Source organism: Nomascus leucogenys, chromosome 10, assembly GCF_006542625.1.
Source record: "Nomascus leucogenys isolate Asia chromosome 10, Asia_NLE_v1, whole genome shotgun sequence".
NCBI classification, from domain to species: Eukaryota; Metazoa; Chordata; class Mammalia; order Primates; family Hylobatidae; genus Nomascus; species Nomascus leucogenys.
This window is the reverse complement of record NC_044390.1, coordinates 70,822,437-70,838,499: the sequence shown is the minus strand read 5'-3', so window position 1 is coordinate 70,838,499 and position 16,063 is coordinate 70,822,437. Positions and strand designations below refer to the sequence as shown.

Here is a 16,063-nt window from a genome sequence, read left to right as displayed (position 1 = left end):
GGAGCTTGACAGTCTGGTTTAGGCTTTACTTTATGGTGAAACACAGACAACCGTCTTGTGTTGGTAAGACTTAGGAAGCACTGGTGAGATGATTCCAATATGGAAGTTGATATGGCTTGGCTGTGCCCACACCCAAATCTCATCCTGAATTCCCACGTGTTGTGGGAGGGACCTGGCAGGAGGTAATTTAATCATGGAGGCAGGTCTTTCTCATGCTGTTCTCGTGATAGGGAATAAGTCTCACGAGATCTGATGGTTTCATAAGGGGGAGTTTCCTGCATGAGCTTTTTGCCTGCTGCCATCCATGAAAGACGTGACTTGTGCCTCCTTGCCTTCCACCATGATTGTGAGGCCTCCCCAGCCACAGGGAACTGTGTCTGTTAAACCTCTTTTTCTTTCCAGTCTTGGCTATGTCTTTATCAGCAGTGTGAAAACAGACTAATACAGAAGTGATGAAGGATGACAGGAGCCAAGACACTCATTCCTCATACTCTCTCTGATGTAATTCTCGGTGGCATTGCTGGGGTTTTACATAAAAGGATCGCACCTGGTCATTGTGGAGAAAGAAGCCAAGGAAATAGGAGAAACCCAGCATGGTCTCACGATGCATGCCATTGTGCAGGTCATTCTTCAGGAGTTTCTCCTCCAGGACCACGTGATACCGGAGGACGTCCTCCTCCTGGATCACACACAGAATTGAAAGTCAGTCAAGAGATCAGCCTGACAGTTACCCAGCTTCTCCCATGTGCTGTCACTGTAGAGATTACAAAGAGGAACAACAGCTTGTCCAAGTGGAATTTTTGACAGAGGTATTAAGACACAATATTCAATATGAAAGTGAATTGTGAAACAGATAGCTTCAGAGAACTTGCAAATTTTCCAGATAGCACAGTCAAGAACTCATTAGAGGATTCTAAAACCCAGACTGAAGATATGAGAGCTGGGGGTAGATTTTAAAAGTGATAATTCTTTGGGCAGAACTGCTGAGAAGACAGAGTCCCCACACCCCAGCCTGCCTTTCACCTCTGGGGCACGAGAGGAGCTTCACTAGGATGCTCCAAGGACCTTGATCTGTGTCTCGTGGAGATAGGGTGGCATGCTGGATGGGGTCTGACCCAGGCAGGGACTGCTGGTGAGCTGCCTGCTGGTGGAGTGAGGAGGGTTGTTGCTGCGTGGGACAGATTTGCACTTGCATAGTTGGCTTGGGACAAGAATGTGGGTGTTTGCTGTGGCTCAGACATGGGGAGTGTCTGAGAGAGCCAATGGCAGCCTGGATGGGCAGGCTCCCCAGGGGCAGAGCTAGGGGTGGGCTCTGTGGTTTTAGGGTCCTTCTTGCCCTCTTCCATCCCTCTTAACCTTCTGACCCTCTTGATGTCTCTTCCCAACCACTAACCCTTCTTACTCCTCTACTTCAAACCTAGTGAAACCAGGATGGAATTTAGTGAGATCAGAAAGGGAAGAGAAACATTTTGTGGGGAAGGAGAGGAGAAGGTTCCTAAGTGATTGCCTGTCAGCTCCAAATCCACCTCCTACACTCTGCTTGATGATGCTGGGGCTGAGGCTGTTTCCCACATTTCTGCTTTGCAAGGGGCTCCCTATTAGGGTCTGCCAATGAGAAGCTCTAGACAGTCAGAGGGCTGGAGGGGCGAAGAGGGACTCAGTCCCTCCTGTTCTCCCCCTGTTCCTATTGGCATCACCCAGCCTCACTTCTCTTCCCTGCAGTGGCACCTGAATCTGGTTGGCAGTTTCCCGTCACTCGCAGAGCCAGCTTAATCCTGCCCTCTCCACTCATAAGACACCAGCCAGGCAATGCCTGCTCCTGGAGGTCTGGGGCTCAGACCCACAGAGACCCTCGCCACTCATCCAAGCTCAGAGACACCAGCACCAGCTGAATAGTGACCCCTTCTCAGAGGTCTCTAGGTTTATACATTTTAGTAATTCCAACCTCCTCCCATTGTTCTCCTAGCTTTAGGGGTCATAAAGTGAATCCTGTGATTGCTACCACTGTGATATTTCTCTCTCACTTTAACCTTTCAATTATATTTATACAGCTTTATATCCAATAAACAATTCATGCTATCAAATTCTCAGTTTATGTAATTGGTATGTTTTCCATCTCCTGTGGACCCTAACTGATTCAAGGACCAAGACCTTTTCTGCACAAAGCTCTGCTGTGGAGCAGGGAGGGAGGAAGAACTAATTTTAAATCCGATTCAAAGTGTTAATTATTGTAAGGAATTGGATTCTTTATTTTTACTTAGCTGAGACTGAGTTTGTGACTTAAAGTACATTTGTCACCAAGGTAATTATAAGACTTTTTGGGAAGGCAGAGAGGCTATGGGACTGTCTGAAGTTTCATTCTGTGGCAGAAAAATAATATTTCTCACTGAAGAGGTTAAAGAAATGGGTTGGGTTAGAGGGCAGGGAAAAGACAAGGTAGATGATTTCCAATTCCATCCCAGGAGTGCAACATGCATATTACAGGAGTTTAGGACACTCTCCCTACCTTCAGAGCTTATAATCTAGTTGGAGAGCTAAGACTTGCTTCCTTGAGAAGACAGTTCATCCTATTGGGGATACATAATAAATGCTGAAAGGGGGTACACATGGTGTGAATTCAGAGGCGGGAGAGAGCAGCTCACACCTCGGGTGGCCAGGGCCAGCTTCCCTGAGGAGGTGGGACTGGACATGATGAGTGGATAGGGATAATTTAGGAGGCGGTGAGGAAGAAGAGCAGCCTTCATTATTTCCTTATTAAATAAGGAAAATCCCTACTTGCTGAAAATTCAAACACTGTTTTCAGTTCAATCATGTGTCATTTCACTTTTCCATCAAAACCTTCTTGTCCATAGCCACATACTTAATACAGCCTCACACAGAGACTCTCCCATATACAATCCTCCCCCATAGCAGAGCTGCTGTGTGTTTTATGCATACCCCTGGAATTACACACTTGAGCTCATAGGTACAAGCATGCAGGTGTCCCAGGAAGCTGGAAGAATCCTCATGATCACCCCTCCTCTCCTCCCCGCCCCCCGGTCCCTGGCCTTTCCCTGGTTCCAGTAGCTAAGATGTCAGCAGCAAGGACCTAGAGGGGTGGATTATCTCTTTCTTCCTCCTCTTCTCCCCTTCTCTATCTTCCCTGATTCCTAACATCTAGGGGTAAACAGTCAAAGTTTATCAAAGGATTTTGTGAATTAATTCAAAAGCTTCGATCATGCCACGATCTGACTTAAAACTCTTTTGTGGATCCTGTTTCTTACAGGACTAAGTCCAAATGACCTCTCCAGGTATTGAAGACTTCCATAAGCTGATCATAATTTATCCGATATTCAGTAGTGGCTCCAGAATTTTTATAAAGGAAGGGCCCAGGGCCACCCCACCCCCACCCCACATGAGAAGACACGTTTGAAGCTGGATTTGCACGGCAAGCACACTGTTTTCACTTCCATGTTTATATTGGGTGTCTGAGATGAGGATGTTAATAAGATGGGGGTGGTACTGAAAGCCCCGAAAAGCCACCCCTGAGCCCACTCTTTTCTCCCACCACTGCTCTGGAGAAACCATGTGGTTTCTCCATGTGGTTTCATCACTCAGGCTAGAACCAGAGTGATGGTTCTATAGATAGATCCTAAACAGGCCAAGCACCTGTGGGTTTGGGCTGCCTTTGTTCATATTTACATACACACACCAACACCACACCCTCAATGCACCACGCCTGCACCCTTGTGTATACAGGCTCAAGTGTGCAATTCCAGGGGCATGTGAGTAGCATCCAGCAGCTCTGACTGAGGGGATGTTTGTGTATGAGACAGTCTCTGCAGGAGTCTACATCAAGTATGTGGCTATGGACAAGGATGAAGGGGTGAAATGGCACACAACTAATGGATTGCAAACATTGAGTGTTTGAATTTTCACAAAATAACTTCCCTAGTTATAGTTCTTGACACCTACTAGAGACAGGACTTTCTTCTCCCTGATGTAATTCTCGATGGCATTGTTGTTCGGAGCAAACACTGTGTAAGCATCGGCAGCCTCAATTGCATTCGCCAGATTATATTGCTGCGATGGAAAGAGACAAGAGCGCATGAGGGATTCCTGTTCCTGGGTAACCTGAGCATGGCGGTCAGGCAGAGAATGTGGTACTTGCAATGATGTAGCCCCGGAAGATGGAATAGTCAGGCATCTGTTCCAGCCGCATGAGCAGGTTTGGTAAGGAGCCAGTTAGATGTCTTTGTGGGACCAGCACCTGAAAAAAGAAACCCCAGAATCCTGTTAGCATGTTTCGGTAGGACCTACTGCTTTTCGATACATATGACAGTCTAATGCCATTAACCTCTTTAGGCAGTTCAATGGATTGACATTGACAACCTTTTGAAGATTACTCACAGAATAAAAATATTCCAGGATACAGCATGACAAGACTGGAGCAGAGTTGGAGACGTTAGTCATTCAGTTTTATGCCTTACCCTTAAACCTCCTTGATTAGAGAAAAGTTCATCTTGCACAAAAGACTTTCAGCTTCTCCTAAGTAATGAATTCCAGCTCGCATTAATCTACCTTGTCAGAGAAGACCTTAGACCAAATCGAACTGAAATGCAGCAGGTTGCAGCTAATATCTTGGTTGTTATTCTTGTATTTATTCTTTAGGTTCTTCATTTATTTTCCCTGAAGTCTCAAACCTACTGCAACCCAGTGGCCTGAATTTGGCTTGTAAAAATGTTTTGTTTGGCTTGTGCTGTGTAATAATAGGACATTTTTACATACAAATTTAGGTTGCCTTTAAAGAAAAAAAAAAATCAGTCTGAATTTCTGCAGACACACAGCTGCAGAAAGTAGCAGCAGCCACTTTCACTATAGGCTCCACCACTCCCTAATGTCTTCTGTTTGGGACATACCCCTTCCTCATTTTGTTATCCATCTGATCTATCTGGGCGTTTGAGTTTGCAAGCTCTGCATAATTAACCTTCTGGCCAAGATCACTATTTTCACCTTTACATTCTACCTAGAACTTTGTCACATTGAAGAATTCAACACTGGAATGTTTTTCTAATCTAATCAGTCTTTTCCCAACATTTATTACTTGCCTATTACAGGCCAGGCAGTGGGTATACAAGTGTGACTGAGGCCTGGGTTCTGCCCTAAATGAGCTCACAGCATATTACAGTAGAAAGCCCAATCCAGTCTGCTGCTTGTACTTAAAAATAAAATTTTATTGGGATACAGCCATGCAAATTTGTTTACATATTGTCCAAGTCTGTTTTTGCACTACAATGGCAGAGTTGAACAGCTATGATGGAGACCATGTGACCTGCAAAGTCTAATAATTGCTATCTGGCTTTTTCCAGAAACATTGTACCAACCCCTGTGTTGCAGGAAGACAGATACATTTCTGATTTGTTGGAGCTGAAGGGGGAGGAGGGGCTTAAGGTGATTAGATGGGATTTGGCAGATTCAAGAGCTATAAGGAGAAGGCCTGATAGAACTTGATGGTTCTATGTCTATGTCACATAACAATAGGCAATGATGAGGGCCACTGAAAATCAAGAAGAAGTCCTTTCTCCAGGAGTTTGCAACCCCAAACATGGGTGCGCAGCATGGGGAGTGAAGTGGGCTGGGATTTAGCTAGCCTCCACTCTGGCCAGGCACCTTTATGCAGGGCACAACGGTGGCCCTGACAAAGATGCCTTTGATGCCAATTGACAGAGAAGGAGCTCCTTAGGGAGTGCCTGCAGCCGAGAGGCTACAAAGATAACTGAATCAATTAACAGCCATCTTGTACTTTGTTTTTTTTTTTTTTTTTAGTAGAGAGTGGGCTTCACCATGTTGGCCAGGATGGTTTTGACCTCTTGACCTTGTGATCTGCCCACCTCGGCCTCCCAAAGTGCTGGAATTACAGGCATGAGCCACCGTGCCCAGCCGAGAAGAATTTTAATTAAAACACAATTGTTTTTTTTTCTGATCTTCCCTCTTACAAAAATTTCCAATGTACCCTAAATTCCAACCTGCAACTTTCATTTTAAATGAAGATCCTAATATGGTAACTGAAAATTGCAGGGTAGCTTACAATCCCATTTCTCATTATTCTTTTTTTCCTATGTCATACCTTTGTTAAACTGGGTATTAGAAGAAAATAAAAATGTCACCATGCTTTTTATATTCTTTTCCATTTTTTTCCCTAGGGCCTTCCCTACCTCATCTTTTTAGGATGCAATAATGCAGATAGGAGAGTGGAAAAGTGACATGTAATCACATGCCTCTCCTCCAGTTCTTGATTATATCCCATCTTGTTGTGTAGACTTCACAGTGCCAGGCTGCTTAAGCTCAAGTGTTTGTTGTTGTTGTTTTTTTTTTTTTTTTGGAGGCAGAGTGTCACTCTGTTGCCCAGGATGGAATGCGGTGGCTTGAACACAGCTCATTGCAGTCTTGACCTCCTGGGCTCAAGTGATCCTCCCGCCTCAGCCTTACTAGTAGGTGGGACCACATAGGTGCATGCCTTTTTTTTTTTTTTTTTTTTTTGGTAGAGAGAGGATCTCATTATGTTGCCCAGACTGGTCTTGAACTCCTAGGCTCAAGCAATCCTCCTACCTTAGCCTCCCAAAATGCTAGGATTATAGGCTTGAGCCACAGCACCTGGCCTAGAGTGTCTTTTGAGATGTTTCCATAAACAAGAAAGATAATATATGTGACCACACTTGATAAAGGGCCCATTGCAGAACACAGGCTGGGTAAATGGAAACTGAGTCTCATTGAATCAATAGACTCTCTAGATGGTTTTAAAATAAAAGTCATGAGGCACAGTACCAGTTACTTCCATATAAGGCTAAGTATTTTTCTATTTTCCAAAAAAAAAAAAATGCTGTATAGGAGGATAAATAACAAAGGGAAAAGAGACGCCACATGCGCAGGAGAATGGAATCTTGTACCTTGTTGATGATGTGTATCACTCCATTTGTGGCTGCGTTGTCCCCATCGACAATGGAGGCCCCTTCAATTGTGATATTCTGTAAATGCAAACCACAGTGGGAAGGTGAGTCTTTACAGAGCACACCTTGGGTTGAGATGATCTCTGGGGTTTCTGCTTTTTGAGCAGCAGTGACCTTCATACTTTCGGGCCATGACCCACAGTAAGAAATATCTTTAACTCGTTGTCCCATAGACCCCTCTCTCTCTCACACACACACGTGCGAATGCACACACACACACACACACACACACACACACACACAGAGAGAGAGAGAGAGAAAGAAATAGTACTTTCCCCTATGTGGGAAGTACTCTGATCATCTAGTCTATTCTATTCCATGTTATTTCATTTACAAAAGTGCTGTTTGAGGCTCATTAAAGTGACCCTGTGGTTTGACCCTGGAGACAGAATTGTGGGTTGAGCTTGTCCCCCCTGCCCCCACAATTTGTATACTGAAGTCCTAACCCCTAGTACCTCAGATGGTGACCTTATTTACAGACAGGGTCTTCACAGAGATGATCAAGTTAAAGTGAGGTCCTTAGGGTGGACCCTAATCCAATTTGACTGGTGTCCTCACAAGAAGCAGGAATTTGTACAGAGACAGCTACACTCAGAGACTGCCATGTGAACATGAAGATGCCATCTACAACCCAAGGAGAGAGGCCAAAGACAGCCCCTTCCCTCAAAGCCTTAGAAGGAACCAATCCTGCCCACATCCCAATCTTGGACTTCTGACCTCCAGAACTGTGAGAAAATAAATGCCTGTTGTTTAAGCCTCCCAGTCTGTGGTACTTTGTTATGGTGGTGTTGGCAAACTAATACAGGTGGTAATTGACTTTCCTGATCAGAATCCAACTACTTTTTAAGGTTATGAATTGCATAAGAAATGGCGCTAAGTAAAACCCAACCGACCCACCCACCTACTCAGCCAATCAACACCAACTGGGCTCTACTCTTTCTGGTTTCCTCTCCTCTTCTCCCCAACTGAAATCCCTGCTGGGAACCCTGGTCTTGTCTCACCCTGAGCAACTCCCAAGTCACATCTGCAGAGGACCTGAAGAAAACCCTCCTGGCAGGAGATATTTATATAGGACATAGGAATGAACTCATTACAAATGTGTCTTTAATGGTTAGCTCCTCTAGGTCAGGGGCCTTGATTGATTTATCTCTGAATCTGTAGGGCCTGGGATATGCCTGCCCAGATGGGTAATTAGTTAATGCTTGCTAAGAGAATCAGTGATTTAAAACACCAATAAATTAGCATGACTGTAGGAATCACCTTACGATGTATTTGTATATCAAAACATCATATTGTACACTTTAAATATATATAATTTTAATTTAAAACTGGATGGAAAATAACTTTAATGTCACCAGAATTATCATATTAAAAAGCCATAGGACCACTGTTTTCTGCTTTCTAAAAGAAAATATCTGATGAGTCACATATATGTAGGTATTACTACGCATAGATCTTTTTCATAGGGCTCACACTGATGAGTGGGAGGGTAGAAATGTTTTAGGGTGGTAATTCTCAAACATTTTTGACTGTGGCCCATGGTTCACGGATGCAGCAGTTTTCACTTTGCAGTGGAATCTTCATTCTCGTCCTGTGCAATTCGCAGAAAGAGCTCTGAAACACTGCCCGTGCAGCAGGGCGGCCAGACTCCCTCACAGAATTCTGAATCTGAGCTTTGACACACTGTAGAAAGTGCCAGATGATAAGCTTCTCTGGGGCTGGGTTCTTCCTTGGGCATTGCCCTATCTCCAGCACCTAGATCTGTGCCCGGTACACAGTAGTAGGTGCTCAATAGTTATTGATTGACTGACTCTAACTTAATATAAAATTTCATTTCTCTAATAAAGATTTAATTCTATAAAGATTGAGTATATATAGATTCAACTCTATAAAGATTCAATTTCATTTCTCTATACAGATTCGATTACTAATAATCAGGTCTTAATCAACTATACGTCAAAAGAGAAGTTGTGGAATGGCACATCCTTTACCCTTTCTGGGTCAGTCTGTGGTCTGTTGTGAGACTTGTGGCCAGTGGGCAGAAAGCCACATTTTAGAGGATCACTGCTATAGGGTAACGTGTATGTGTGTATGTATTGATATATGATGATAATTATTGCAGCTGGGTGATGCCCACATGAGGGATTCTGTTCTCTGTAGTTTTGCGCATGTTTGGAAGTTCCCATACCATGAAAATTTAAAAAGTACAATATAAACAAAGCTGTTATGTTTCAAGTAAACAGCCAAATTCCAGAGCTCTTACCCCATCCACGTTTGCCAAGTGAAGGAAGTTGCCCTGCAAAGATGTCGCCAACATGTCAGAAGAAGACAAGGTCTGCAGATCTGCCACTCTGTATGTGCCTAGTAGCATATGGTACCTGAAACAACAGTCCACAAAGGCTATAATTCAATATAAATGCATGGGGCTGTATCACTGAATAGTTAAGAGAATAGGCTCTGGAGCCAGATTGCCATAGTCAAAATTCAAGTTCCCCCTGCAGTTATCAGCCTTGGCTTGAGTTAGTCACTTAACCATGCTGTGCTTTGGTTTCCACATCTGTAAAATGGGAATCATTACAATATCTATCATAGGGTTGTTGAGAGAATTAACTGGGTTATATGTAAAGCAGTGAAACAGTGCTTGGCAGAGTTAGCTGTCAGCAATTGTTGACTATTACTATCCTGGGGTGGGAGGAAAGGTGAATCCTAGAACACGTTCAGTTCCATGAATTTGAAGGACCATGTGGTTTTCCTACATTGAACTTCAAAGACATGTTTACACAGATGCCATTCAGATACGATGTAAAATAAAATAAGTAATACCTACTTTATTAGGGCTGGAATATTGCTCTGTGACAACCAGAAACTTTTCTCATCCTGGTCCATGTCCTCAGTAGCTTGTTGGGAAGGCACAAGGACAGTGAGGTTTGAGGTGGCTGACAGTATGAGTTGTAGAGAAGCATCCTGAACCACAGAAGGAAAATAAAGTGACCTGCTTATGTTAGGGGACAAACAGGGCTGCCTTAAATGCTTGGAAGAGATGACAATTTCCCATAAGACACTGGAAGGGTCCTAGGGTCTCTTTTCCCAAATCCACGCCACCCACTGGCTGATGCCTCATTTTCCCTTGTGAGACTCATTAATTCAATGTGTGAGTCTTATCAAAGTAAATCTGCCCAATCGGGTCACACTTTCAGTCATTATAAGTCCTTTACATGTTAGTCTAAATGAAGAGCCAAGAAATAGCCTTAATAGGTTCTTGTATGTGTGTGTATGTGTGTGTGCAGAGAACCTTGAGCATTCATTTTTGAGATGGAGTCTCACTCTGTCGCCCAAGCTGGAGCGCAGTGGTGCAATCTCGGCTCACTGCAACCTCCGCCTCCCAGGTTCAAGCAATTCTCCTGTCTCTGCCTCCTGAGTAGCTGGAATTACAGGCACATGCCACCATGCCTGGCTAATTTTTGTACTTTTAGTAGAGATGGGGTTTCACGATGTTGGCCAGGCTGGTCTTGAACACCTAACCTCAGCTGATCCACCTGCCTCGGCCTCCCAAAGTGCTGGGATTACAGGCGTGAGCCACGATGCCCAGCCACCTTAAGTATTCTTGGACGTCTTTGGAATAAGGATGGTGGGGAAACTGCAGGAACAGTTTCAGCATGGGAGAAACTAGACGGCTGAAATAAAACCTTACATAAATTTCATTCTTGCCTAGAGAGCCAGTTTTTGGTAGAAGTAGTGGCATGTTTATGTTTAACAACCGGATCTCCAGGAAAAAGAAAAAAAACCAAAAGACTTGGTTTGTAGTATTTACTGATTTCTATGGCATAAATACTCCCACCAGTGCTGATTTCAAGATACCAAAATGACTGCACCGAAAGTGGAGTTAGGAAGAATGTGCACGATCAGTTCTCATGAGCGAGTGTGAACAGGGTCCAGCACACCACTGGGCCAGCTCATGCCTGTGGGGTGAGACCAAGAATGACGAGTCTACGTGAAAGTCAGCACGCTCAAGAGAGCACGCTCAGTCTCTTCTCTCGCCTATGCTGGGTTGGGGGGTTCAGAGAGGCCCCATACAGAAGCAACAGGAAGCTGTCCTGGGGTGGGTGCTGACCAGGCATGGACTATTTGGCATGTGTCTATTTTAAGGGGATAAACCATTTGTTGCAATGGCTGGCTGGGTTGGCCACCTTGGTCCATTCAGCCAGAGGACAGAGATTGAGACAATGGCATAGGGTGGGGCTTGGATTCTTTATTATTGTACCTTTCAGGGGTGACGGAAAAGCTTTTCTTGGCATGTTGAGCTGAGAGTTAAGCACATATGAAGTGTGTCAGATTGCAGCTATAAATCCCAAATCGAACTTGGTGAATTACAATGATGAATCATGTTAACTTACAAAAAAGATCCCTGTGATGAATGAAGCCCCCTTTCTGCCCACCACACACTGATGCTCAGAGCAAACCTTTGATCAATCACATCAGAGTCTTCAGGGGTGGTACCTATGCAGGAATATTTTTTAAAACTGTGTTCCATGTGGTTCCATAGTGCAGCCAGGGTTGAGAAACACTGCTCAGCACAATCGCCTAACCCTCCTTACCAGCTGCATTTTCGGTTTTCTATTGTATGCATTCCAAGTTTCTGAAATATATACATTCCCAATCCTAAGTCCCAATAAAGGTACTCACATTTATCCACTGGTTAAATATAGCTGCTTCGGAGAGAAATGACAATTCCTTATTCATATCGTGCAAGGGAGGGAAGAAGAGATGGGAGAGAACACAGAGAAAGAACAATGAGAAGTGCAATCACAGTGCATCTCTGGGTCACCTGCACTCAGCCTTCCTGGGGCTGAGCTTGTTTTCCCGGCCTGCCTCCCTGATGCTGACGTGAATGGGTGCTCCAGCTAGCTGCATTTCCATGCTGACAGAATCGTACATTTCTTTTACACTAAGGTGGCTTGATTATTCTCTATAGAAGTCATTCCAGGAACTTCGAATGAAGCAACAACTCAAGGTTCTTCCAAATCAGAATTTAGGCTGTAAGAACACGGCTACCTAGACGCTAAGGGGCGGGGGTCACAGAGCTCAGCAAATAGCTCCCTTTCAGAGCCATTGTTGAGTAGTGGCTCAGAACAATGGAAGCAAACCACATGGGTTTTCACGTTGGTTCTGCCATTTCCTAGTTCCCTAGGCCAGTTACCTAAAGGACCTCACTTTTCTCATCTGTAAAATGGGCATAATAAAAGCTCCAACTCACAGTTTGATATGAGAAATAGGAGTTGTTTTTAAAGTGATTAGAGGCTGGCATGCAGTAATTTCAGTAAGTTTTAGCCCCTATTATCTTTAACCATATAGCTGTATATATAGAGCCACCCCAATTGGTACTGGGGTGGGGTGAAGGGAAGCTATAAGACATGAAAGGGGATGTAATATATTGAAGGGAAAAGATGGCCCTGCTCCTCTACGACTTACAGTTGTTTGGGGGAAGTTCAGCCTTGAAAAGATAACCAACATTGCTGGCAGAGCAGTGACATTTGAAGGTGTCATGGAGTTTTTTTAAAAAATGTCTCTAAACACAGAGTTATTAAAAAAGACTGGGTTCACTTCTTGGATCTGCCATTTACCAGCTATGTGATCTTGGGAAGTCACTTAACCTCTGAGAACTCAAGTGCTTTATCTGAAAATGAATATGATGAAGTCTCGCTCCAGGGATTATGAAAATTAAGTGCATTAATATATGTGAAAATATTTTTTAAACTACTGAATACCACAAAAATGGCAGTATCATGATCCTATGCACATTTACACGAAGACAATAAGTCTTCAGTGCTGACTCAATTCCATCTAGTAGTTGAGGTTATTAAGCAAGTCAATAAGCACATGTTAAAAAGTAAGTTAGTAAGAAAGTGAATAAACGTAAGAGCAGAGATGCCTGAGTAATCCCTTAGAGGGGACATTTTAAGGGAGAGGAGAGCTGAGGTGCACCTGATCTGATGGTGGGAAGGCCAGAGTTGGGGAGGAGAGAGAGGAATGTGGCAGGCCTGGAGCTGGTGAGGCGGTGGCTAAACTGGAGGGGAAAGCTGTTTAGAAGAAAAACAAGTGGGCCGGGCCTGGTGGCTCAGGCCTGTCATCCCAGCACTTTCAGAGACTGAGGTATGTGAATCACTTGGAGTTTGAGGTACGTGAATCACATGGCAAGACCCTGTCTCTATAAAAAATACAAAAATTAACTGAGTGTGGTGACACATTCTTGTAGTCCCAGCTACTTGGGAGGCTGAGACAGGAGGATCACCTGAACCTGGGGAGGTCAAGGCTGCAGTGAGCCATGATCATGCCACTGTACTCCAGCCTGGGCAACAGAGTGAGATCTTGTCTCAAGGAAAAAAACCAAAAACAAGAGTGAAGCCTGTGTGGAGATGCCTGGAGAGCCAAGGTGAGGACTTAATTTTGCTTTTCGTGGGAGGAGAGGGACATCATGATAGCAGGATTTTAGAATTTTAGGAAACGGGGTCTGTGGCTAGTGCAGAGAAAATGTTGTGATTTACGTGCCATGGTCTGGGTGCCAGGAGACAGCTCCTTGGCCTGACTAGGTGAGTAGAAGGCACAGTCGACAGTGAGAGGCGAAGGGTGGAAAGGGCCTCCCCAAAGGCCAGGTTCTTAGGGCGAGACTCTTAGTGCAGGCTGCGGCTCCTGGGAATTGTTAGGCTCGTGATTTCAGCAGAGAGGAGGGGCAGGAACTCAACTGCAGGGAGCTGAATGAAAAGTAAGTGATGAGGAAATTTGTCAATTGACTTTATTTCTCATTTTGACAAATATTTATAAGCAATGGGACTGATGTAGGAAGCAAGACAAAGATCACCTCTCAAGAGTTCATGGTTGTAGAGGGACAAATATTACAAGTTCCCACTCATATGCAAGAGCTAAAAATGTGGATCTCATGAAGACAGAGAGTGGATTGGTGGCTACCAGAGACCAGGAAAGGAAGGGGGATGGAGGGGATGAAAGGAAAATAAAGGATATAAACGTATTTATTACCGCTGAACTACATACATAGAAATGGTAAAGATGGTAAATTATATAGGTATATTTTACCTCAATAAGTTAAAAAAAAGTTTATGGTCAAAATAGAAAAATGTACGAGCAACGCTGATTTAGTGTGGCCCGTGCTGTACAGATAGAATGTTCTACACTGGTGGTTAAGTATTTGTGCTCTGCACTTGACAGCTATCAGAGCTATCAGCTGGATTCCTCACTCTGGAGCTGAAGGGTGTTGGGCAAGTTTTGCTAAGCCTCTCAGTTTATCTGCCTGTAAAATGGGCATAATAGTAGCAGAAGTTTGTTGTGAGATTTAAATGGGCTGCTACTGCATGGTAAGGACTGAGCAAGATGCCTGGCATACAGAAGTGTGTACACACACACACACACACACGCGTGCACACACACAGACACGCGCGCACACACACACACACACATACACAGGGCAGGGGTAAGTAAAGGGTAGCCCAGACAGGAGAGCGCAGTGAACCCAGCAGAGGCCAGTTAGTTGCTCCTTTGGGAAGTCTGAGAATGGAAAGAGGTGGAGTATCAAGAAAGAGAAGTAAGGACTGCTTGGTACACAGAAGCTGCCAAATAAAAGCCTTCAGCCTGTAGAAAACATGTGACCCACATAGCATGTATGTCATCTGTGAGAAACAGCTTGCTTCATGTAAAATCTCCTGCAGCAAAAGATATGTCAATAGATCACCTTAAAGGCATCTTAGCTACGAGGTTTTTAAAGGGTTTTGTCTTCATTGAGTTCATCATAGATGACTTACCACTGCTGCGTTTCCATAGCACAGAAAACCATCTCCTTCATAGCCCACTTGACAAACACAGCTCCAGACACCAGAAGAAGTAGACTGACAGTTTGCCTGAGAAAACCAAGATGAAAGAAATGGTTACCCCAACAAAAACGTTAGACCTGAGTTACATCTATGAGACAACAGGCTCCATCTAAGGTGAGAACTGCAAATTTGGGGCTGAAAGATGGTAGAAGTAACCCATAGACCCTTTAGTGTTGCAGTGAAAGTCTCCTGTCTGCATGTTTGATGCAGCTATTAATCACAATTATTTATTCTCATCCCTGCCAGATTTAGCAAATAAAAAAAACACAGGATGCACAGTTAAATGAGAGTTTCAGATAAATGAGTAAGTTTGAGTATACGTTTGTCCTGTGCAATATTTGGGGCATACTTGTGCTGAAAGATTTTTCAACACATACTCGTGCATCTGAAATTCACATTCAACTGGGTATCCTGCATTTTATCTGGCAACCCTATGTTGGTTCTTCCAAGCTTTGCAATGGAATGAAACTTGGAATAGCTACTCACATCTGGAATGTCAGGGCTTGGTTGGGCCTAAATCAAGCAGGAGTGTGAGAGCTCCTTCAGCTTTGCAAAATGCTCTTGAGATTCTTGAGTAACAGACACCTTGGGGGCAACTCCCTCCTCATTTTTCTTCTATCAGAATTAGTCCCCCACGCCCCACCCTGCACACGTACTAGGGGTGGGCCCTGGCAGCTCTGTTCATAACAACCCCACTTCTAGACACCTGCACCCAGTTGGGCCAGTTAGATCCTTTCCTCTATGATTTTGAACTGGGACATGTGGTGCTAATAAATTAGAGGGCATCACTGATGGTGGGGGAACCCATTTACCTTAAGATGTACACAGAAGCACTACAAGTTCGGGGAATGAGACAGAGGCAGAGACAAAGAAAATGCACAGAGGGAAGTCAAATGAGAGGTCACATCATCTCAGAGGGTTGGGGAAAGAAACTGCTTAGATTCTGGTGATCCTGCTGTCTTCACGTCCTGGTTCTGGGCTCTTGGGAAGTCTAGCCATAGTTCCTGCCTCTGGATTCCCAGCAAATTTATTTTCTGCATGGACTCTGTTACTTGGAACTCCAAACACTGTGATTAAGGCATCAGACTTCATTGGTTCCTATGTTTGGTGCTTAGCGTTCTTTTGAAAGCATAACCACCCCCAGCCCTAATATCTTTGCCTGATCTTTCAAAGCTGAGAAACAAGGCACCATGTACC

At 44.2% G+C, this 16,063-nt stretch overlaps 1 protein-coding gene across 1 annotated transcript in view; it reads right to left on the bottom strand.

The window, feature by feature from the left end:
• The window catches only part of STAB2 (stabilin 2), a 187,983-nt gene that overhangs the window by 64,935 nt on the left and 106,985 nt on the right, over positions 1-16,063 (bottom strand). The window contains exons 27-34 of the mRNA XM_030821934.1: positions 14,798-14,893; positions 11,670-11,717; positions 9,814-9,950; positions 9,250-9,364; positions 6,927-7,004; positions 4,151-4,249; positions 3,955-4,062; positions 548-679 (exon numbers count right to left, since the gene is read on the bottom strand). Of these exons, the coding sequence (XP_030677794.1) occupies positions 548-679; positions 3,955-4,062; positions 4,151-4,249; positions 6,927-7,004; positions 9,250-9,364; positions 9,814-9,950; positions 11,670-11,717; positions 14,798-14,893 (813 nt within the window). The remainder of the gene's footprint in view (positions 1-547; positions 680-3,954; positions 4,063-4,150; positions 4,250-6,926; positions 7,005-9,249; positions 9,365-9,813; positions 9,951-11,669; positions 11,718-14,797; positions 14,894-16,063) is intronic.